Source organism: Echinops telfairi, unplaced genomic scaffold (assembly GCF_000313985.2).
Source record: "Echinops telfairi isolate 266 unplaced genomic scaffold, ASM31398v2 ScPeMD7_7462;HRSCAF=8500, whole genome shotgun sequence".
Lineage (NCBI taxonomy): Eukaryota > Metazoa > Chordata > Mammalia > Afrosoricida > Tenrecidae > Echinops > Echinops telfairi.
Window position 1 is genome coordinate 2,827,374 of NW_022111362.1, and position 24,546 is coordinate 2,851,919.

Sequence of the window (24,546 nt, forward strand, 5' to 3'; positions counted from 1 at the left end):
GGGGTGGGGTGGGGTGTGCTAAGACAGGCCACATGGGGTGGTAGCCAGCTCAGGCCAGTGTCTGCTGCTATCTCCCTGGGGGTGAGCAAAGTGGGTGGCCTCCTCCTAGCCCTCAGGGGCCTCCCTGGAGTCTCAGGGGTAGAAATGGGTTTAAGATTTTCATGGATTGGTGGGGGTGGGGGTGGATAGTTGGGCAGGTGACTTTGTGTGTGAAGGTCGGGGAAGGGAGCAGCTGACCCCCAAAGAAGGATCCTCCTGCTGAGGAGGATCCTGCATATGCCTGTGTATGCGTGAGCCCGCAGATGCGTGTTCCTGTGTGCAGCTCAGAGGCTAAAGGCTGTACCAGAACAAAGAGTGGGGGGCTGGGCATCTGAAGGCCCACGTGGAGACAGCTGACTTGGCAGTGGGTTTGCTGCAGTGTCTGGTCTCCGCTCACACCCCCTGCATGCTCTTCGTCTGTGTCTCTTGCACACAGGCAGCACGCACGCCGCACAGTGCTGCCCCCAGGCCCGAGTTCCTGTCTGGAGGCCACCGACGCGCATGTATGCGGGCCCGCCACCACTCCTGACAAAGCACCTCGCCTCCTGCATGATCTCATCCCACCATCTTCGTCTGGCCCCAGCCTGGCCTCTAGATAAGGAAGACAGGCAGGGAGTTGGAGTAGGAAAACCAGAGACATCCAGCTAGCTACACATACCACACATGCACACACACACACACATAAAAACCACCACACACACCCCTCACAGCCACAGAAAAACACGCATAAAGACACACACACCATGCCACACACATAAAGCCACCACATCCACACAGCTACACACACCTCACAGCCACACACATACCAAGCCTTGTACACATGCATGTGTACACTTGATGTGCATTATGCATGCACATGGAAAGACAAGGGGCTGTTAGAGGCAATAGCAAGGGGGTGGACATTCTGAGTCACCGAAGAACAGACATTAGAGTCCCTGAGAGACAAAGGAGAGGGCAGACTGAGAGAAAAACTGCACAAACAAGTCAGACCACGTGGCAGCTCCCAGAAATGGGAGGAAGAAGGAGGGCAGAGAGCGCTGAGTACAGAGGGGTGTTCTAGAATGACAGAGGCCTCCCTGGGAGAGGGCGGGTCCAGCAGTGACCTGTGGTCACATCTCAAAGGCCCCACAGCTGTGCCCGGCGGCAGGGTTTCTGGAGGCCAGCAGGCAGCTCAGGGGAGAGCAGGGGAAATAGCCATGGTGGGCAAAGCCTCTTGGAGAGGGCAGGGGTCTCCCTAGGGGAGAGCAGAGAAGGTGGGCTGGGAAGTACTGATTGCTCTCGTCCTCTGTGCATCAGGCATTAGCAGGATATCTTAAGTCCGTGATTGTCAGCCCATGAGGCAGCTGTACAATCAAACCCTGGTTATAGCTAAGGTCACAGCTCCAGCAGATGGGTGACGTGGCCAGAAGAGGGGAGCCGAAGCCTGAGCCCATCTCTGAAAGCAGGGCTCACTGCTGGCTCCCAGCCTGCTCCCATGACTCCAGGGCAGGCACTGGAGCAAGCAAGTATAGAGCAGCCGGAGTCTCCCTTCTTAGACTGGGCCCTGCTTTCCCAGCAGACGGACCACTTGGGGGATGTCGGTGATCCTTGGAGCCAAAAGGTCTGTACTTGTTAAGGAGCGGCCTGTGGAACGTGAGTGGTTAGTCATGGCTCTCAGCACTGGCAATGGCCTGGCTTCTAATAAGGGAATACAAGCAAAAGCCAAATTCTACCGAGAGCAGCTAGCCTCCGGGATAGTGCATTCTCTCTTTTTCTCCTACCCCTCTGGCCATGGCTTTACACCCTGAACATCCTCAACTCCATCCCTTTCTCTGGACTTCTTTCCACATTCCTGAAGCAAGACACCATCATCTTTATTCTGACTTCCCCAGCATCCATGCTTTACCCCTCACGACAACCTGCCCTTCATCCGTAATCAGAGGTATCGTTTGCAAATATGGATGCAGTCATGCTCCCATAACTCTTAGTACAACGATCTTCAATGAAGCAGGTCCAGTGTGGGTTAGATGTTGGCAAGGTTGGTGGTTCAAACCCACCAGCCCCTCTGAGAGAGACAGATGAGGCTGCCTGCTCCTGTCGGGGGATGCAGTCTCAAAACTCCCAAGGAGCAGTTCTAATCTGTCCTAGAGGGATGCTGTGAGTCAGAATGGACTCTGTGGGCTTCCAGGTGTGTGCAGCAGCTGCCACTTCTCCAGCCTCATCCCGCACCACATGTTCCTCACCTCTGGGTTCCAGACTCATTGCCCTTTTGAGTTCTGCTGAAAGGACCAGCTTCCCCTCACCCCAGGATCTTTGCGTGGGCTGTTGCCTTTATGTGGGGTGGTCTTCCTTCTTTCCTTCACCTATTTAACACATAAGAATCGAATTGCACCTTCCCTCAAACTCTAATAAAAAGTGTTGGAACCCAAAGGCTCACATTTAGGGTTAGAACCTAAATGGTGGCATTTGTCTGGAAAGCTTTGGGCTGCTACGTACATGTGGCTGGTTCAACCCACCAGCCACTCTGCAGGAGAAAATGAGTCCTCCTGTTCTCATGAAGAAGCACATCGCAGTGTTGCTATGAGTTCTCATCAGCACAATGGCAGTATGTTTGGTTGGTTTTCGGCAGTCTTTCCATAATGCAATCTAATGTAGTGGAATCAATCAGTGAAGATCAAAACAGTGTAAGGTAGACCCAAACCTAGTCACTTCTGAGTCACCTGAAGAAGTAAGGGCATGTCTGAGCAAGCGGGGGAAGACCGAGACTGTTTGATAAAGGAGGCGGAGGGATTAACAAACTCAGGGACCCAAGGACAGCTGACTACTGGAAACTAAGATAGGCAAAGCATTTCCAACTAGAGCCAAGCCTTCAGCTCAGACTTCAGAACTCCTGAACTGTGAGGGAAGGGTGTTTTTCTGTTCATCAAACTTGTATAACTTGTGCTAAAGCCAAACTAGCTAACTCTGATGTCAGCTCTGACTCATTCTTCAGCTTCCGTGGAAGCCTTTGCTACCAGAGACCAGCCTGGTTTCTAACGTTCTCATAGCATCCTTGATTTTTCCTTCCAGGTACGTATGGCAGGCAATCCAGTGCACGCTCACGCATGTGGGCATGCTCACGTATGAACGTCTGTGATTATTTGAGTCATGTTTTCTCTTCCTGTAGACCCAAAAAAACCTAAATCCCCAGTTGTCAAGTTGATTCCAGCTCATCTGCAAAACACATCCCACTAGCCATTTTCGTAAGTAAAGTTCTATCAGAACTAGTGTCAGCAAGGTATGCACAGGCTTACTTCTGTTTACTTACTGATCCGCAGTGAACAATTTCACAATTCCCCCCCACATCAAAGATTCTGTTTCTAGGTATGGCAGACATCCATCTCTCTCTCAACTCCATAGCACCTTCCTACAGAACCAAAGATGTGGTGAAACCCAGGAGAAATTATTCACAATTTAGCCCGTGTTTCCCATGCTTATTATGTATTCTGCCCCTGACTGGGACACTTCTATGTTTATTCAGTTAGCATCGTCCACGGCTGCTTTTATCGCACTTACAAGGCCTACAATAGATACCATCTGACCTTTTACAGAAAAAGCATGCCAATCCCTGTTCCAGCCTGAGTTTCCTGAGCTGCAACCAGGTCTGGTTTGCTCCCTATCACAATCCCAGCTCTGGCTGGGAGCCTCCACCAAGCAGGTACTCACCAAAGTTTAGTCTATGTAGGTCTGCTTCCTTAATAAGTAATGATGTTTGCATTGGCAACATTGTATTTACTTCAGTTATTATCAACACATCTGCAGGAATAGATGTTGCTTGTGCGACTACAAGACCATTTCCTGGCAATACAGTAGCAATGTCTTAACACACATTACTCCCGTAGCTACTCCATCTCTGCGTAGCTACTGGTTAATGAGGCTGTCATAACACTCTTTTTAAGCCCCCACACGAGTGGATGGGTTTGGAAGCTTTATGACAATACACGTTGTGAGATAACCTCTTTGAAAGCATTTCCATTACAGTTAGGCAGGGTTTCTGGGTGGCGTGAATAGCTTGTACTCAACCACTAACTGAACAGGTGGTGGTTCAATCCTGCCCAACAACACAGTGGAAGAAAGGCCTGGCGGCCTGGTCCTGTACAGATTATGGCCAAGCACTCCTAAGGAGCTCAGTTGTACACTGTTATTACTGTTATCTGCTCCACTGGGGTTGGGGTTATCAGTAGGCACTGACTCCATGGCAACGAGTTTGGGTTTTTAAACCTTTATTGAAATGTCTTGTGAATTAGGTGAAAGTCTGGACATTGTGCTCACTTGTTTCTATACACTGACTGAAGCATTCAGTGAAAACGTCTTTTTAGTTGTTATAGGAAGAACACTATAGGCTTTGACTGTAGAGAGAATGTTAATAATATGCACGCTCAGAGTTGGGCACATTCCATATTACTCAAAGTTACAAGTAGGTCTTAGGTTGATCCCTGCTGTCTTCAGGACATAACCCAAGGGTCAGAGCCCACACACTCAGCATGTGACAGGGCTATGTGGCTTAAAGTAGCTCTTAAAGTAAGCATCGTGCCAATTGACAAAGCAAGGCTGTGAGGATGGAGGCAAATGTCGACTGTCCAGGCAGAATGCTGATGCTGCTGTCCACCTTCCCTGGACCCTGCTTAGTGTAGGATCAGGAGGCCCCATGTAACGGCAAAGTGTCAGTGCAGAATCTCATGCAAAGCACTCTTGTAGGGGCCCTGAATATACAGATTCGTTTTAATTTGAAATCTTTAATGCTTTTCATTTTAAGTTGTTTTTTGGAATGGATGAAAATGAAATGTAATGTCAAGGTGAGAATGGCTGTTCTAGAATACAGGTTCTAGGCTTGCGGTTTTCTAGCGGAGAACCTTGGGAACTGCTCAGTGTCTCAGTCTCAGTTTCCTCATCGGTCAAATGGGGACTACCATATCACCTCTGCCAAGGGGTCACTGGGGTGTTTAAAGGAGATGGTGCTTGTCATGAATTAATGGAGTGTGGGATGCCTTTGGGTCATTCGTGGCTGGCCCTGAGGTGCCCCACCTAGGGCAAGACTACTGTTCCCTAGGAACAGGCCTCGGGAGAAGACCCTGTGGTGGGTGCATGGTTCCGCCCTGCAGGAACCTGGACAAATGCGTTGCAAGGAGGTGCCGAGGGTGGGGTGGGGGAGTGTAGCCAGCCCCAGGACACATCCAGTTCTCCTCCCCACTGCCCAACAACCGCCAAGCTCCTAAACGGGCACCTTACCGGCAGACTTCGGAGTGAACTTGTCTCGGTTCGCGGCACACACAGCCAGCAGTCTGTAGCCGAGGTCCAGGTCAAACCCTTGCTGGGCTGCTACCCGGCTGACCACCTGATAGTGAGAGGGGGAGGAAGGCAGGAGTGAGGTCACTGCCCATTTCATAGGCGGAGCAAGTGAAGGACCAGGGGCTGCGCTGGGGCTCAAGCTGCGCCTCATCCCATCACACAGCAAGTGTTGATAAGCACCTCCTCCTTGCCAGTACTGCTCCCTCTTCCCTGCTCTCACAGCGTCTAGTCTGGTAGTCCAGGCCTTGACGTTTAAGGGCCCAAATGCAGCCACAATGGAGAAGTTGCCTAGGATGGCTGTGTCACCATCTTCTGGATGGCCCCCATATGGTAGTCCTTCAAGCCACCTTCCAAGTCCCTGCCCAGAAAGCGTGAATACCCACCACCTCTCCCCGCCCCCGCCCTGTGCTCCTGCATCCACCATGGTGGGGTTACTTTGTGAAACTAAGTCGTTCTCTACCAGCATCAGTGGCACCCTCTGGGAGTTGCTCACAAGTAGGAAGCAGGGTTCACCAGTAGGATAGGTTCAGGGCACTTGACTCCCAACCTAATAGTGTCAAGGTACAGCGGTCCCTGGGTTGACAAAGCTGCCCAGGCAGGGCAGACTACCAACATTCCTCAGTGCCAAGCTCTGAGCCAAGCACCCAGCCGTTCAAACCACTGCTTAGAAACCCCAAGATGTTGTCAGAGTCAACCTAATGTCTGTTTCCAGAGCGGAGTTGGGGGTCAGCACAGAGGGCGTCTCTGTCAGCCCATCTGTGGAAGTGTCTGCAGCTTAAAGGGCCCGCCATCCCTTCTCAATGAATCTCAGGAGCAGGGGGGCAGTAGGGTAGGGGCCAAAGTGCTCCTGGGCTCCATGAAGGGCTTTGCAGGTTTGTGCCCTTCTGCTTCCTTTGCTTTCCCGGCCACTCCCAAGGGGCCCGGGGCTGCCAGACCTGCTCCTGCCCGCCTACCTTCCTTGTTAATGGCAGTAAAACCAGGTTTCCTTATGAGGAAGGAAGGAGGTTGGAAATGGAGCCATTTCGAGCAGCAGCTGGCTGGCTATGGCTGATTGGGAAGGGGAATGCTTCCAGGCGCTGTGGGCTCATTCGCTCCCGAAAGGAAAGCCTCACAGTCAGCAAACCCTTAAGAAACCACCTGCTCCCCAGGCACTCAGCCCACAGAAGGCCTGGGGGAGGCTGCAGAGCCCACAGAGGGCCTGGGAGAGGCTATAGGGGCCACAGAAGGCCTGGGAGAGGCTGCAGGGCCCATAAAGGGCCTGGGAGAGGCTTCAGGGCCCACAGAGGGCCTGGGAGAGGCTGCAGGGGCCACAGAAGGTCTGGAAGATGCTATAGGCCGCCACGGGGTTGTTGGGGCCTGGCAGCCTTCACCACTGAGCTGTTCTCTGCTTGACATTTTTGGAATTCATTCGCTACAAGGGCTCTAGGGCCAAAAGGGGGTGGGGTAGCCACAAATCTAGGTTAACGCCCTTGGTTTAAAAACATGGACACTAGAGGCCCAGAGAAAGGGTGACACTGCATCAGAGAGGGGCCAAAGGATTCTCCCCACCACTTTGTCTCCTGGGAACTCCCTGTACAGGGTGAAGTGCTGGGAGAGAGGACGTTCCTAGGTCAAGTTACAGCTCCTCCGTCAAACACAAGTACCCTGCCCAGACACGATGTCTACCCCTATGGTATGCACCTATACCATGTTCCAGAATCTCAGGGTCAGCAGTTCAGGGCAAGGGTACCCTCACTGTCAGTCTCCTGGCCTGTTCATCACTTCAAGCCTATAGACTCTTTGTAAGGGAGGTCTCTGGATGGAGTGACCACTTGCTGCTCAGATATTAATGGCAGTGTCCCTTGATTGGTAGGAGGGCTTTGGGGTGAGCGAACTTGAGCAGCGCAGGCAAGTTTGTGCAGACTGGCGTATCCATAAGGATGTTGTCTGGGGGAAATGTTGAGGCCTGAGAATGGAGTATTAAGAATACTGGTTCCCAGCAGGTATTGAAGGCCAAGTAAATGCTGACAGGTCCTGAAGCGCCCAATCCTCACACCAGTTCTGAGGCAGGTATGCCCTCTTTTATGGACGAGGACAGTGCTTGGCAGTGGCAGATACACCTTCAGTCTGGGCACTTTGACTCAAGCTTCAAATGGTTAAAGTGCTAACCGCCAGCCTGCACAGAATTCTCAAGCCCCAGGTGTAGGATAAGAAGGCAAAGGTCCCTCTGTTTAGCCAATACTGGCTAATCCTGTCACTCTGGTTAAGGAAAATAACTCGCTAAATTGAGTAAGAGTTGCCTCATACAGGCTGCAAAGGCTGTCTTGTGACCTGGGCCCAAGCAGGCAAAGGGGCAGCTCCCTAAGCCCCAACGTTCAGAGTGGCTTGGGCCGAAGGATCATTTGCTCCAATAGCCTTCCTTCAAGATGAGGAGGAGGAGGAGGCAGAAGCCCAGAGCGGAGGCCTTGCTGAAGGTCACACAGCACTGTGGCAGGGCAAACTAAGCTGGGCCCTGTGACCCTAGACGGACTCAGAGGAATTCCGTGACTGGGATCTGACTGGGCAGCCTGTGGTGTGTGAAAGGGAGGCCTGCTCCCAGTCCTGTGGCTGCACTGTCTCCTGGGGAGGTTAATGGGGCAGGCCTCCCCGAGAAAGGCGGGCTGAGGCAGCCATAGTGCTGCTGTCCTCTTAGGGGCCCTGAGCCTGGCTCAGAGGTGCTCTGGGCTGACTTTCCTCCTGGACTTGCTGCCGGGGAGCCTGCTGGGCAGTGAGTGCGGTCCCTTGTAGCACAGACTCTGCAGCCTAGAGTAAGGGGCAAATTCAAGGTCAGCTGGTGAGACTGTTCGTCCCATAGGGAAATGTGTGATCTTGAAAAGTGGGAAGCTGTCTGGCCATGAAGTAAGGAGGCTGAAGCCTGGGGGATGTTGAAACAGCTGTTTCCAGCAGGGGGTTGGGCCCCATTTTCTGAGGCTGTAAGGGAAAGCAGAGCGGCCCGGGCCTGCAAGACAGCCTCAGCTCCACCCAGCATGTGCATCCTGAAGCAGGGCACGTTTCTCCTCTCTGAGCCCTCAGCTCCTAACTGTGAGGGGCTCTCTCTCTAACAGCATCACCACCTGGGCCCCAACTTCCATATTCTCCCATCACAGCATGGGGGCGGCACAGAGATGACTCAACTGCTGTTCGCTGGAGTCAGACAAGCGGCTGCTCCATCACACCCCAGCCTTGCTCCCTCCCCCGTGCGGCGGGCATGAAACGCTGTCCTTGGAAGAGTGCCTAGCCAGGATCGGAGCAGCATGGGTGCTCCAGGGACCCTTCAAGTGGATACCGCAGCTACAGGGGTATCTGCTTATGGCTGCTGGAAGGCCTTCCCCAGAGAGACTGGGAATGTGGGGCAGGGGTAGTTATTGATGCATTAACTAGTTTCTGCCTCCCTCTTTGACCTCCTCTCCTACCTCTCCACCCCTGGACTCCACCCGCCAGAGCCTTCTTCCTGGTCCTTGAATTTATCAAGTAGGTTCCATCTCACATTGGGTGAGGAGGAGGATGGAGCAAAGTCCAGAGAAGCCTGATTTGCGGGGTTTAGCCCTGCAGCTAAGGGAGGAGCAGGGAGTCAGAACCTGGTCCTGAGGACCGCCGCCGCCAGGGAGGCATCCTGGCACCAGAGAGGAAGGTGAGTGCAGGGCACTGCTAGCAGCTCTCAGGGCTGCTTCACCCAAGGGCCTGCTGAGTCTGCAGTCTGTTCTCCTTGTGCCAGAGCTGCTTAGAAGCCAGTATGGAAAAAAATGTGTCCATTTGCTGTCTGAGGCTAAGTGGTTTTTAATTTATATCCCTAAACTAAGCTGGATCCAGAGGAATTTGAATTTACTCCCAGAGGCCACCCAGGGGATTTTGACAACCTAGATCTGCCACCTGGAGGGGGAGGTGTGTGCATGTGTGTGTGGGATCCCCTTGTGGCAGGGCTAGCTGGGGATACCCAGGACTGTGGTGGGGCAGCAGCAGCAGCCTAAGGAGGAATCATACGGTTCCCTCTCTGTGCCTCATTTGTACAATGAGGTGATCATCCTTCCCGCACCACTTCAGGAGGGACCCCCTGGACACCTGTGGGTGTCTTTTATGACAGCCCCCTTCTGGTTGCAGGCTGAGCTAAGCTCCCAGGGATGGTCTGACCTGGCTCTCCTGGCTGGGCCAAACAAATGCTCCTTTGACAACTAAGAGGTAAGCTGTAGGGATGAGGGCAATTTGGCGAGGCCTGGGGAGTGGGCACTGTTTCCCCTCAGAGCACTCAGAGCCCACAGGGGTCCCCCCACCCCCGCCCAGGATCCTTCTTCCAGGAAGTCCTCCATAATGTCCCGATCCCAACCCACAAGGGCACTTCCTTTCTGAGCTCCTGTCCTCACTCACATCTTATTCCATTACCCTCCTGCTTGTGATCCGATCCTTCAAGGGCTCCCTAGCACCATTCCAAAAACACCTAAATTCTCCTCTGCTTGGCCCACAGGCCGGGTCTTAATTGGCTCCTGCTTCCTTTTCAACTGCATCTTGTACTTCTCTCCCTTCTCCTGTGCTGCTGTCACCTGACTCTTATTTCTGTTTCCTGGACAAATCAAGCCCCAGGGCCTTTGCATAGGCAGGCCTCTCTGCCAGGAGCACCCTTCTCTCTCTGTTTCTCCCCCCCAGCTGATTCCTCTCTGACATCCAGGCCTCCGCTGCAAGGCCACCTCCTCAGGGAGGCTTTGCCTGACTCCCCTGCTCAGCTCCTCTCCAGGGGGCCCTGCTGTGTGTTACTCCTTGCCAGGATTCCCCAGGGATGCTGAGTGTGTTCTGCCTCGCTAGCTGTGCTCCCCTCAGGGCCTGGCCCACAGCAGGGAGTAGGGAGAGCATGGCCAGAGATTGGTCATCTCATGTCCAACTCTCCACCCATCTTGGCCAGGGCTATTCTCTGATTCAACCCCTTAATCTGTGTCCCGGGCAAGCAGCCCCAGGGCCATGAGCTGGGGGTTGTGATAACGTGTGCCTGGTCAGGTACCTCTTCTTTCTCTGACAACCACCAGTGGCTAAGATGGGTAAGAGGCCTCTGGCAGCATCTGTCCCTACCCACAGGGCTCAGCCTGCACCAGGATCCCCACAAAGAGGATTAAGGGTATCAGAAGGGGTGCCCAGTAGGCTGAAGGGTGAGAAGGATTGAGCAGCACAGGCAGCCACACAACTTGGTTGGGCAGCCCCGAGGGAGCCAAAGGGGTTGGTTTCTGACAAACTGAAAAGCCTGGGGGTGGGGGGTTGGCTGCATCCGCCTGGAGGGGGGCTGCTCTGGATGTCCTTACTGGCTAAAAGCATATCAGGACCCTCTTCTAACTGCCATGTGACCATGGATATCAGTGACCCTAAGTCTCAGCTGGCTCATCTAAAATGGGAAGACAGTGCCCTGAAAGGGAGTGAGGAGCCAACAAGAAGGGTGGACAGAGCACCCAGCCCAGTGTCAGGTTCACAGATGCCTCCTAAGGGCAGAGTGCGCATGGTCACTCTTCTGTTCATCCCAGGTGTGGGCCGCTGGGCCTTTTGCCAACTTGTTTGGAGCTTCATGGGGAGGAACACACACTCTTGGGATTTACATTCTCCTTTTCCCCCAGCATCAACTCGGCCTCTCTCTCCCAGCCTTGGGGCCCACCACACTCTACAGCAATCTGCTGACCCGCTTTCCTTGAAAGCTGACTCAGCTCAGAGTCCTTTGAGCTCAGCCTCACTGGCTGCTGCAATGCCCTATGCATTGGGATACCGGCTACATGGCAGGGGATGCTCACACACTATGAGCTCCTTCCACACAGCTCAGTCAGCCAGCAAGCTTCTGAGCTTAGCCAATCATGCCACAAGTTCTGGGTCTGGCCTCTGCCTAACTTGGATCTTATACCCTCAAACAACTGCATTAATCACAGTTCTCTGGATTATGTTAAAATATCTGCAACTTGCACATGCTGTTCCACGTGCTCAGACAATGGTTGCCAGCCTCAGATGTTTGGCACACTATCACGTGCATATAAGTGGGTCTCTTTTCCAGTTTCCTGTCACCTACACCACCTTCCTGGGCAGGCCTTCCTTTCTCTGTGCTACCTTCACCATGGACACATTTTTTCCCAAACATCCATCTCTCATATTTTTGTCCCCCACTTAAAGGGGGAACCAGTTGTGGGAAAGAATTCATCTGTGGTCCCCGAATTTGACACAGGGAGGATACATGGTAAAGGGGATCGATCCGTGGTCCTTGAGGAGCTCGATAGCTGGAGCTTGCTGAGGGCCTCTATAAATGGGTGGATGACTACAACCAGAGCTCCATAAAGGTCCACTTAAATGAATGAAGAGCAGATTGAAAGAGGGCTGAAACCCCTTCAGGAATTTGCGGTTTTTCTTATGGTAGAATATTTACCCTCATCAGGAGGCCCAGTGTCTTTCTTAACAAGGAGGGGGCACACAAAGAACACGTAGGACTATACACTGTCATCAGACCCAGGTCCCCTGAGGATGTGGTGGGTAGGGGGTACACACAGAAGGGTCATCCCCACCGGTCCCCCAGCGTCTCCCAACTCTTGTTCCCTCATTAACTGGAGGCCCTCTCAACAGATGGACAGGCATGCAAACCCTAGCCACCTTCCGGAGTAAGCGCGGGTAGGAGAGGCGTGAACTCACTGTCAGACAGCCCATCAGGCTCTGCTCAAAGGGTCGCTGGAAGGCTCGAGGGTCTCCACACCAGTCCAGCAGCTCCGTGGCAGCATTGTGGAAGTTGGCAGGATTCTGTAAGTGCTGCGGGAAAGAAAAGGAGGCGACATAAGGCTCCAGGCTCAGACTAGCAAGTCCCCTGTGGGGTCTGGGGAAGGGAAGACCCCAGCTGCACCAGGGAGATCACCAGAAAAGGTCTAACTCCTCCTCAAACATCTTTCCTCAGCATCTCTCCCATGCCCACCCTGATCCTGAACAGCACAGGACCTGCGGTCCCAATGGAAAGCCAGTAAGTCCACAGTCTAGGGACTTGATGTGAAAGTGGTTTTTGATGCTGGCAGTGCAGGGACGGGAGTGCAGGGTTCTGGCTCTCCCTAATCCAAGACAGGCTGACCCTAGAGGAGTGGTTCTCAACCTTCCTAATGCCTCCACCCTTTAATACGGTTCTCATGTTGTGGTGACCCCCAACCATAAAATTATGTTTGTTGCTACTTCATCACTGTCATCTTGCTACTGTTATGAATTTGATAACCCCTGTGAAAGGGTCGTTCCGACCTGCAAAGGGGTCGTGACTCACACAGGTGAAGAACCGCTGTCCTCAAGAGTCCTCATTTTCCCCCCCTCATTGTGGAAGACCAGATCTGTTCACCGACCAGTCCTGCTCTCCTAAGGTCCACCAGGATAGAGTGCAGGGGGCCGACCACAGCTAGGAGGTGGGAAGCCCAGGTCACCATCATATCATGGTCTGTCCGGTGTATGTGCCCCCAAATGCTCAGGCTAAGATTCCCTCAGAGATCAGTATGGCTGGCCTCTGTCTGCTGCTATTGTGGGAGCGAGCTGGCTCAGACCCCTCCCAGTCAGGAGTGGAGTCAAGAGGCTGAATTCTGGTAGCAAGCTCCTGGCCCTCGGGAGCTCTGGTGGTAAAGGTCAGTAGTTTGAACCCACCAGCTGCTCCAGGGAAAAGGAATCTCTGTAATGATTCAAGCCTGTCCCCACAGTCAATTCCCATTCACAGCGAACCTATATAGGCTTTATGGGAACAGACAGTCTCATCTTTCTCTTGAAGAGTGGATGGGTTGTTGAATTACTGAACTTGAGGTTAGCAGCCCAGGGCTTACCTATGTAAAGGCTACTGTCTTGTGACGCCTACGGGGAGGTTCTATAAGATTGTATGAGTCAGAATTGACTTGAAGGTAGTGCAGGATTTTCAGTTTTTAGTGCTTGGGTCTACAGAATTGGCTTTACATCTTGAGACTCAGGGCTGATGGGGTAGGGGTAGGCTGAGGTGGAGGTGCAGAAGGTGGGGGAGGGGGAAGAGGCGTGCTGGCTCTTGTGTTTACCCTGTCATTCTTTAACACCTGTTCATTCCTCTGGGGCCAGCTGAGTGTGGCATTGACTGTAGGAGATGAATGACTTACTTGCCCAGGGTCACAGGGCAGGTAAAGGGCAGGGCTGGCAGCTGAGGCCAGGGCCTGCAAGACCATGTGGACATGTGGCTGGTACCAGGGTGCGTGTGCCCATGCAGCAGATCTATGGGTGCGGGCAGGGAAGGTGTGAATTATTTAGGGGGCTTGTTCTGATTTCTTCAGGGAGTGGTGGGCTGTAGGCTTCCCTAGGCTCCTAGAGGGGACCCTGGACCTGGCCTCAGGAAGACAGGGTGCTCCATGTCCCCCCACCTGGGCATTGGGGGTCTGGCCCATAAGACAGGCAGATCCTTTCATCTGCCTCGGGGAAGTGAATGAGGAAGCTGGATACAAAATTTAAGGAGGCACCAGATCTCAGCCTTACCTTGCACTTCTATAACCCATAACTTTTTAGGCCTTTTTTAAATTTTGTAGCCTTGCCCCCCCCCCCCCCCCACTTCCACACACACACCTCTCACCTTACTCTACCTTTAACTTCATGATTTGAGACCCTAGTGTGAGATATAGGGAGCCAGGTGAGGGGAAGAGGTGGGCAATGGCCACTATGCTGGACAGAGCCATGCATGTCCACCAGGGTATCAGGTGACAGGAATGACTCATGCTTGGGTAGCTGTCACCTCAGGCCAAGTAGCTGTTCCCCCAGTGAGTGAGAAGCTCAGGAAAGGGAAGCTGTACAGCTCAGAGTCTGTCCTGCTCTCCCTCTGGGATTGGAAGGGGTACCCACAGAACTAGGGACTGGGGACACACTAGAACTCAGTGTGTGCACTACCCTTGACAGTTTGCTCGTTCATCCCTAACCTCACCGACTCCTCCCAACACCCCTGTCTCATTCCTTCGAGGTGAGAACAAGGACTCTACACGGTCTGACCATGGCCACTCAGCTGGCAGGGATTCAAGGCAAGGATGGGGCACTGACACCCCTGTGGGCCATCCGTGGCCATACAGAAGCCCAGCACTGACCATGTTCCATGATGCCCACTGAACTCCAGCTGGGGCACTTGGGCCTGGGAGCTTGGACCAACAAAGACAAGTGAGCCTGTGAATGGAAGCAGGCATGGGCCCAACCCCCTGCTCTGAGTCCGGTTCAACCTATCACCTGATCCTCATGTAGAAGGGAGAAGTGGCTGGAGGGGTTCTCACCCCTGCTCAGTTTGCAATTCACTGTGTGAAACTCGGTCTTGATTCGCCTCAACCGTGAAATAGGCAGAATGGTCCCTTCCCTGTTTGGATCACAGACATGATGCATCGGATCACAGAGCACATCCTGAAACCCGAGAAGATGTCTGTCACATAGGTGGTAGTGCTGGCCAGGGTGCTATCGCTCGAAGCCTGGTGGTTTCGGTTCTAGGAGGTATGAGGGGCGCACTTAACATCTCCAGACAGTGGCTCTCTCTCACCTGCTGCATGTGCTTCCTGGTCCCTGGACTGGGGAATGAAGGTAGGGGTGGTGTGGACAGCCTGTGGGGCAGGAGCCTGGGCCCACACTGCTTTAGCCTCCTGGCTGTTGAGCCCTTGCTGCTGTAAAATGGGGTCATGGGTCATGACTTGCTCTGCAGAATTTTGTTTCACTTCAAGCTTCAAGACAGTTGCAACAATGTGTTTGCATACAGCCCAAGTTGAAGAATGGAAGGCCGTGTGGGAAGTGAACTAGAATAGGCCAGCTCCACAGGAGAAAAGGGAAGAGAGAAGGCGAGCGAGTAGCAACAAAGCACTCTGGCTCAGGGCTGTGGTGAGGATTAAACAAGATTAAGGGTGTTCAGCACCTGGCAAAGTGCCCAGCACTTTGGGTGCTCCTGCGTGGGCCTCCCTGGCCCTGATATGGGCTCCCCTGACTCCCTGGAAAGCACAGCTGCCACCCTCAGTCCTGGGGATTGAGGCGTCAGGAACCCTGATTTTGAGAAGACGGAGAACCTTTGCCTTCTAAAAACCACCCTTCGCAGAGGGCTGCAGGAGCCCAACCTCCTCTTTCCTACCCTCTCTGAAACATGCCCCATCTGAGGCCATGGGCAACATCTGGGCTCCAGGTGGGAAATGAGCAAGCCAGCTAATTCCCTGGCCAGCCGCTCCCTCGGCTAACCGAGTTGTTCCGTGTATTGATGCGATGTCACACCCAATTAGCAGGGTCAGGCAGCTGCTGCTCTCTGCTCTTCCCACTCCGCTGCACCACCCGTGGGGCTCTGGGATCTTGGTCATGGGGCTCACTTCTGTGAAGGTTCTAAAGCACCCAGTCTCCTCTAACTCCCTAGGCGCCAGGGCACCTGGGCCACCACTGAGCTCCATTCGGCTGGGGCTCTGGGTGCGTCTCATTGGTGGAAAGGACATTAGGCACGCCCTTCCATGGCTCTGCTACACAGCTGCTCTGTGGCCTGGCGAAGTCCTTACCCTCTCTGTGCCTGATTTCTTGCTTCAATCATGATGTAGCAAAGGGCACAGAGAGCCTAATTAAGGTGACCACATATCCCGCTTTTGGCGGGACAGTCCCGATTTTTAACAATCCCCCTCCCCCACCATGACCTGCGGCGTTTTAAAAAAGTCCCGATTTTTGGAAAGAATGCACGACAAGCTAGGGTATACGGTTTTCAGCTGCCACGTGGCTATTTCGCCAGGATATGAATTTTATCAATGGTGTCCCGCTTTTGTCCCGCCTTACCAATGTTAAAGTCTGGTCACCTTACTAAGTGACACAGGGCAGACCTGGTTCAAACGCTGCTTCCGACAGCTTCCTGGTGTGTGAGGTGGGTGTGGTAACAGCTTGTGAGGCAGTTGCAAAGTTCAGAGATATGAGATGCAAGGCTCCTACAAGATCAGCAGTTTGAACTCACCAGCTGCTCGTAATAAAATGAAGTTTCTACTCCCACAAAGATTTGGGGTCTCGGACATTGACAGGGGCAGTTCTGCTCATCCTATAGGGTTGATGCGAGTCAGAATTAACATTGTGGCAGTGAGTTTAGGGGGTGTTCTTCTGTTTGACATGATTTGTATGAACCTCCCTGTGGGATAAACACTGGGCCACTCTCCCCTATGTTGGCAGTTCAAATCCAATAGCCATTGTGAGGGCCAAAGTAGAGGCTGCCTGTTCCTGTAAAGACTCACAGTCTCAGAAACCCTGAATAAGGCCACTATGAGTCAGAGCAGACTGGATGGTGGTGGGTCTTATGTGATGGCTGTTCTATGGTTCTTTGTTTCTCTGTGGTGGCCATTGCTTGACACTAGTATGCTATCCTTCACCTGAAGGCCTGCCCACCTCCGCGGCTTCTCAGAAACCTGGGCTGCACCCCATGGCCACTGAGTTTGTTGGGGCAGGTGGGGGTCACATCCATGCCCAGACCAGGGATTGGCCATCTTTAAAGTGATAAATTCACCTACTTATCCATCCGTGCATCAAATGATTCATCTACACATCTGTCTGTCCATCCATCCACACCAAAATCAATTCATTCACTTGCTCACCTACCCACTCATCCATTCCCTACTTTATCTATCACTCAGCCACCTATTCATACAGCTACCTATCTATCCATAAGTTAATTTATCCAGTCACCCATCTACCCAATCATTCATTCTTTTATCCATCCATCATCTATGCCTGCCCACTACCCATCTTCCCATCTAACTACCCATCTGAATGTCCATCTATTCATTCCTTATCTATCAATCGATCAGTCCACTTTCCCCCAGCCCTTCTACTTCTGGGCTGGACTCTGTGCTAGACTCTGTTGACCTAGACTAGGATATGACACATCCTGTTGGTCAGGGAAATACAGACGGCAGGAGAGCCTGTAATGCAAGGGAGAAAGAGCAGGTGCCTGTAGGGTTCTCAGGAACAGCCTGGGCCCAGAGAGAGAACAAATACTCAGAGTGGCACTTGGGGACCCAGCTTGGCAGGGAATTAGCGGGTCTGGACAGCTTGATCTCCAAGTTGGGCATGCTGCAGACAGAGACCACAGGCTCCCCAGCTCATGTGATGCTCTGGGGAAGCTGTGGAATAGATGTGTCAGCACCGAGCTGTGTCTTATGGGTGGTAAGTGCTGACCCAGGAAGCTCTGGAAGACCCAGGACCTAGAGACAATCTGTTCCCCTCTGAAATATGCACCCCCTCCTGGGCCCAAGGCAGTCCTGGGCCTTTCCCCTCTCAGTCCCCTGGCCTGGTGGTAATGCACATGTGTTAGCAAGGGCAGGCTGGAGAAGCCAGCTGAGGCTGCCCCCAGACTTCTGTGATGTCCAGCCCTCGATGGCTGAGTGTGCACTCTGATGTCCATGCTACAAGGAATGAAATGAAGTGACAAGCTAATTGAGGCCATGGAGTTCCTCAGTGGCTAAGAAGAGGCTAGGGCTCCAGGCACCATGTGCACCAGGCTGTGAGGGGCTGGTCCTGTGCTGCAGAGCTGACAAAGCGGCGAGCCAAGGAAAATGCGGGGAGGGACTTGGAAGGAGCATGGTGCCTGGTGCATGGGGTGGCAGGAGTGCACTGCTGCACGCTGATCTCCATCCCATGGGCTCAGGTAAGAGACACTGGGTCAGAGGCACACCCGGGTTGGGGCGCAGAGCCCAGCCTGTGTGGAGGCAGGATGGATGGGTGCCAGGAGGAGAGGAGGCACATCATCTGGTTCTGGTCCAGGGTCATGAGCAAGGGCTTCATTGGCATTGGGGAGAGCTGTTGGGGCTGGGTCAACCTTCAACAAGTTTTCCATTTCCTCTCCTCAGACCCTGCACTGGCTCCAGGGTTTCTCTACTAGATGCTAACAAGAGGACATACCAGGACATCCACATTTGGTCAGAAGCCTCTACCCCACCTAGGGGGACCTCACTGCTCTCTGGCGCAAGAGGAAGGGAGACAGGGTGGGGGTGGGCCCAAGACCAGCCTGAGTACCACCTGATCAAGGGGCTACACAAGTGGCCTACCCTGGCTACTGGCCTTTCCAGCTTTGTCCACTAAGCCCAGGTCCTTGTGTGGTGATACACAGAGGACAGGGGTCTCACTGTCCTTGGCCAATAACCTGCTACATGCTGGGGTTGGGCTATGTAATTTATCCCCATTACCTTATGTATTTACTGTATGTATTTACTCATTACCTGTGTAATTTACTCCCATTACCTTACACCTTGGGCCTGTTTGGCCCCATCTGACACATGGGGGAACTGAGGTTCAGATCAATGAAAGCAAGAGTCTGAGACCTCATAGAGGAGTGCAGGCATGGGGCCAGGCCTATCTGATTCCAAGGACCATGCCCCCCACCCCACCTCCCACACATCCAAATGGTGCCAGAATGCTGGTCTAGGAGTGGAATTCTTACTTGCCATGCAGGAGACTTAAGAAGCACTGGTGGCATAGCAGGTTATGTGCTGGAATGCTAACCTGAAGGTCAGCAGCTCGAAACCACCAGCAACTCAGGGAGAAAGATGAGGTTTTCACTCCCGTAAGAAGCTACAGTCTCAGAAACCCACAAGGGCAGTTCTATTCTGTCCTATAAGGTTGCTTTAAGCCAAAATCGATTTGGCTGCCAGTATGGTTTTCTGCATTTTGGGTGCGGGAGACTTGGGTTTAATTCACAGACAGTGAATCTCATGTGAAGACTTAGGTGTGGCTGGGACACTCAACAAGTTTCAGCAGAGCATCCAGATTGAGAGATAAACTAAGAAGAAAGGCCTGGGGAATCTACTTCCAGAAATCCACCAGTACAGAGCCCGTTAGTCACAGCAGCCCGGGCAGCAGCCCACCACGAGTATGACATGAGATAAGGCAGTGTCCTGGGGTTACTGGGGGCCAGGGCAGCCAACAGTAACAACAACAAGAACAGACTGAGCTGGCTGCCGGGAGGGTGGGGACCTCACTTCCAGCCATAATTAGGGTTCAGCACATCTTCAAGTGGGGGCTGCTGAGTCCAGAGGGAAGTCACACAGCTGGGAAGAGAGAGAAGTAATAGGAGGCTTCACAGGTAGGTGTACAACTTCCATGCTAGGCTGATCCATCCAGCAGCAGTTGAACCAGGTGAATGGTCAGAGGTGCAGGCAGCTTACCTCAGGTCCACCACCTCTTCCCAGCACCCTCTGGTACCTGTGCTCCTATGGCCCTAGCTGCCCCATCACTCAGCCCCTTGCCAGCAGGGCCGGACGGCAGGGTAAGATTGGGCCCTGCTGGAGCTCAGGCCCACACACCCACCTGCTTGATGCACTGCAGTCGGTCATTTGTCTGCTGGATGTGCCTGTCCATAGAATTCATTCTGGCCGTTTCACTGGGTTCTACCCGAGAGCCATGAACGTGGTCCAGCCTGTAAAGAAAGACAAGTGAGAGTGTCACTGGGCTCAGGCCAGGCCTGCCAACCTCTACCCACGAGCCACCCTCAGCCCCAAACCGGATGTGCTGGGTCAGTGACCCTGTGGTTCTAGGGTGCTGTTATCACACCCCCACTTCACATATGAAGAAATCAAGATGCAGAGAGGTGCCAGTTGGTTAGAAGCAAGCTCCAGAATCCTGGCTTTTCCACTATAACTCAGCTTTCTGGATAGGCACTAGGGAGCAGCTAGGGTCCCCCACTGGAGGCTGCCTCAGTGCTGCAGGTATGGGTGGGAAGGCAGTGGCGAGGCACCATTCTCCTCACCTGCCTCCCAAAGTTCGCCCACCGTGGCTACTTGTTCCTCCTCCTAAATGTCTCTGTGGGTCCTTGGCCAGCTTCCTAGGAAGGGGGGCCCCCTCGGAAGCTAGGGACAGACTGCAGTAGGGCGCCAGACACCACCTGACTCTCCCTGGCACCACCTGGTACCCAGGGGCCATAAAGGTATGGGGCACACTGACTGCCAGGGTCTCCAGGAAGGAGTGTCCTTTCCACAGATAGCCTGGGGCAGAGTCTCTGAGCTGGAGGAGCTCATTAAACAAAGGCCCAGGGCAGTTCATCTCCTGGTGAGGGGCCTGAAGGGAAGTACAAAGCCCCATCCTTGTGCAGGCCTAGCCTCGGCCCAGCAGGCTCCGCTGGCCAGGACAAAGAACTGGTGGTAGACCAATACACCAGCAGAGGGCGCTGTTGATGAACCTATGCGTACAAATAAAGTGAGCTCCTGGATTGACCCCCCCCCAACCAGGAGGGGCTTGGGGGGCATCTGTTTGTGTGGGCCTGTTTCCCCGCTAGGAGAACAGTGCGCTGAGAGGGCAAGGGATCAATCAGGTGGTCGCACCAAACTGTGCATGCAAGTAGTCATTTCTCCAGGATGGCCTTTTTGCCCCTGGGGGCTAAGACTCTTTGGGGTCTTGATAAATGCCTATTGAAGGACTGACCATGGGGGAGTTTCTGGATCCTGGGAAAGCTCAGCCCACCTGCGGCAGCAGACTATTTTCCCCTGGGCAGCCACAGCTGGGAGCTGCCAGCCTCACTCTAGAAGAATTTCCCCGTACCAACTGCAAAATGGGGGAGACAGATCTTTTTAAGTTCAGGCTGGTCTCCAAGCTGACTCACGGGCAATGCTATCAGGAGGCTACATGCAGCCAAAATGAGTTGCCTTCTAGATTCAAAGAATCCCAGAGTATCACTGGCCAAAGATGCTGTGAGGTCCCACTGCCTTCCCAACACCACCTTAGCCTAGAGGTGAATGGGCAGAGGGCACACGGTATGGTCTGAGTCCTGGTCCCAGGGGGCTTTTCTCCCAAGCACAGCTCCCACTTTATTAAAAAAATACAACAACCCAACAAGGAACACTGGGCTGGAGACCCCTGGAGAACTTAGTGGACCACAGGGACAACTGTTTTGTGCTTCTCCACCTCTGAAAGGACAAAAAGCCCAGCTGATTAAGGAGGTCCACGTGTAAGAGGTCATTCCTAAACAGCTGAGATCAGGGTGGAAAAGTGGGGATCTTATCCCCAGGGATGCATGGGACTGGTGACGTCAGGCCCAGCAGAGAAAGCATCAGAGCATCAGAAAGCAAAGGGTCCCAGATGAGGAGAGAGGAGAGTTAAGGTGGAGGAGGCATTAGAGACCAGTTCGTTGACAAGGTCAGGCTGTGAGAACCTTCTGCACCTGCCCCAGGTCCCTGCGGCAGGCAGTCCAGCCACTTCGCATTGCTAATTTAATCTTCAAAGGGCTCAGAGGTGAAGTGACTTGCCCTCAGTCACACAGTAAGGAAGCTGCTGAGCTTAGATTCAAACCACTCTGGCTGAGCCTGCCTAGCCTTATACCCATTCCTTTACTGTGTTACTCACTGAGCACTTCTAAGCTGGAGGTCGGAGCCTGCCTGTAGTTCCTGGCCCCCAGGCTGTACCTGGGCCTAGAGATGTTAACCCACCCAGCTTGTTAGAGCCCACCCACTTCCCCCCAAAGCCATCCCAGAGCCACTGGTCTCCCTGCCCAGGCAAGAGAATGGTAAGTGCTTCACAGCCAGCAGAGGTCGCCCACCACCATAGGAACACCTTCCTGGGCTCTGCTCCCTGCCTCCCACCTCCATGGTTCCTTTAAGTCTCTACAAATCCTGTAGCCACACAGCTCCAATACCCACCACTGCCCAGACTCCCTCTTAACCAGAGGGCGCCGTGGGCCTGGCCCTGATTCACCCCTGGTCTGTGGGGGACCTGAATAGGGAGTAGGTGCAAGCAGTCACCACCCCCAACCTGCCCCTCTCCTGGAATCACGACTCTGAGCTTCGGAGGCCCTCGGCTCTCTCTCCTGGTGCGAACAACTACCAGCTGGTAGGAAATGCAGGGTTCATCAGCATGGGGGCCTGGAGAAGACCCTGGTCTGGTCAGGGTCAGCTCCTGCTCTGGCGCGCCGCTGCTGTGTCGATAGGGCAAGAAACTCGGCCTCTCCAAACCTTATTTTCCAATCTGCAAAATGAAGGGCTGGCCGGCCTTTGGCAGCTCCTTACACGATAACACATTCAGATTTATGTATTAGGAGCTCCAGCTGTCTGGAAAACTCCACCTGCCAAGTGCAGAACACTTGGCCTGGAAACAGCAGAACCTGTCCCAAGGCAGGCCCATGGGGAGCCGGCCGGCCAGGGTGGCCTAGGACAGCAGCCGTGGCCTGTCTCAGTCACACAGTTTCCCTTGTGTCTTATGTTCTACATACCGTTCCTCAGGCATCAGGCTGTTTACCTGAACGCTGTGTATGGGATTTCTTGGATGATGTCACCTGGGTTGGCCCAGTCTTCCCGACTGTCTGGTGAGGTGGGTCTTTCTTACCATTAGCACAGCACTGCTGAGGCCACCCCAGCTCAATCCAGCTCAGCCCAGCCCAGCTCAGAGGCTGCTGAGAACCAAAAGGGCCCCAGGGACCACCAGCCCAGGGTGCCATTTGGCTGGACGGGGGCAGAGGCCCCAAGAGGGGACATATTTGCCTGAGCTTTAGAGGGTGTCAAGGGTGAGCTGGACAAGGCAGCCAAGAGTGAGTGTACCTGATGTGGTGGCAGGTGGGGAGAGGCAGCGGGGACCTCTGCACTCCTCCATGGGGGAAGTGGCCCAGCCAACATTGGCTGTGCTCAGATAGTGGTATTAACTGTTCGCTTTGGTGGTCAAACCAGGGGGAGCATTTGCTCACATGCATGTGCATATTCTCGCATGTAAGAGCAGGTCTGCATGTACGGGAGCACACACACCTCCTGACAGCTTGCGCAGGCAAGTGGCAGGGTCCTCGGGGAGCTGCGTGAGCAGCAGTGCACAGAAATGATTCCATCACCACACACATCTGCACCTTGAGTCCCCCGGGCGCGCAGTGCCAGCAGTGAGGGCCGGAGCCTGCAGAACAGAGGGGCACTTGGGGACTGCCCACTGCTTGTTCTGGCAGGCAAGCTGCCCTCTAGGCACCCATGTTGGCCCCTTGCCAGCTCTGACTCCTAGAGGGGCAGATGTCTGGGGCCACCAGGTTCGGCAGAGAGCCCAGCATGTGCCACAGGAGGCAGGGTCCATCTTGGACAAGGCCCTGCGACCTCCCATCCTTCCTAGGTATAGTTCCCAGGGGCATGCCATGGCTCCGCTGCCTCCTGGACCCTCCCTGCTCTGAGTATCACACCTCCACCTAGCACCAAGACATGTCACAACTGCCCCTTCTTTTTCTTTTTTTGGACAGTTATTGATAATTTATTATAGAGAAGGCAGTCCAAAAAGTGTTGCTGCAAAATAACAGAAACTTTATTAAACAAAAATATCAAAATAGGAAGCTATTGCTTCTTCCATATCATCCATCTAGAGTTCTCTCTGTTTACAAAATAAACAACTTTTTGTTGTGAGTTAGATGAAATGGTACAGAGCAGATCATCTGATTTACATCCCATTCAGACACATTTTGCTTCAGCTCATTCACTGCAACCTGCTCAGAGTACCATCCCTGGTTCCACTTTCTCACCGGGTGTCCTTTCTGGGCCCTCTGAGCTTTGTCAATGGGCAAACGCTGTCCTTTTGATAGTCTCTCATTCGCTGATATCGAGTTGATGCCAACTCACAGCGACCCCATAAGATGGAGAAGTACCCTTGTGAGTTTCCAGGGTTTTAAATCTTTGCAGGAATGAACAGCCTTCTCTTTCTCCTTCAGAGCGGCTGGTGGGTTCTGACCACTGGCCTTGTTGTTAAAGTTCAATGCGGAGCCCACTACACCGCCAGGGCTCCTTTTGGTCTTCCATGGTTGGTTATTCAACCACAGGCTAAGCTCAGTTCCAGACCTGAAGGTTAACTAAGGACCTTGGTCTTCTTAGGGGGTCCCACCTGTATCTATCGATCAGTAAGCCTGATATCTTTTAGAATTTTGTGTTTTGGTTCGTATTTTCCTCCCAGTCTACACAGGACTTTCTCAACTGAACCATCAGAGCGGCTGGTAGTGGTAGCTGGGCACCATCTAGTTCTTCAGGTCTCAGGGTTGTACCATCCTCTTTCTTGCCTTCCTTCCACATAGAACTGCTCACTCCCAATCTTGTCCCCTCATTGTCTCTGGCATATACCCACACCACTGTGGGTTTTTGCATTTGCCTTCCCTGCCAGCTGGGGCATCTTTCCATTATGGATCTCTGGGACCAAGCCCAGGGGCTCGTAGCCAGCAGGCACTCAGTATGCTCACTGAAGGCACGGATGGATCGACCAGTGGACGGATGGCTATGCAGGGTGGGCTCTGGAACCAAG

At 53.4% G+C, this 24,546-nt stretch overlaps 1 protein-coding gene across 5 annotated transcripts in view; it reads right to left on the reverse strand.

The window, feature by feature from the left end:
- Positions 1–24,546, reverse strand: part of ZMIZ1 (zinc finger MIZ-type containing 1) — a 256,585-nt gene that overhangs the window by 101,358 nt on the left and 130,681 nt on the right. For all 5 annotated transcript variants that reach the window (XM_045283537.1, XM_004715301.2, XM_045283536.1 and 2 more), the window contains 3 exons: positions 19,618–19,726; positions 12,004–12,117; positions 5,287–5,392 (listed from right to left, as the gene is read on the reverse strand). In XM_045283537.1, coding sequence (XP_045139472.1) covers positions 5,287–5,392; positions 12,004–12,117; positions 19,618–19,677 — 280 coding nt within the window. In that variant the 5' untranslated portion in view covers positions 19,678–19,726. The remainder of the gene's footprint in view (positions 1–5,286; positions 5,393–12,003; positions 12,118–19,617; positions 19,727–24,546) is intronic.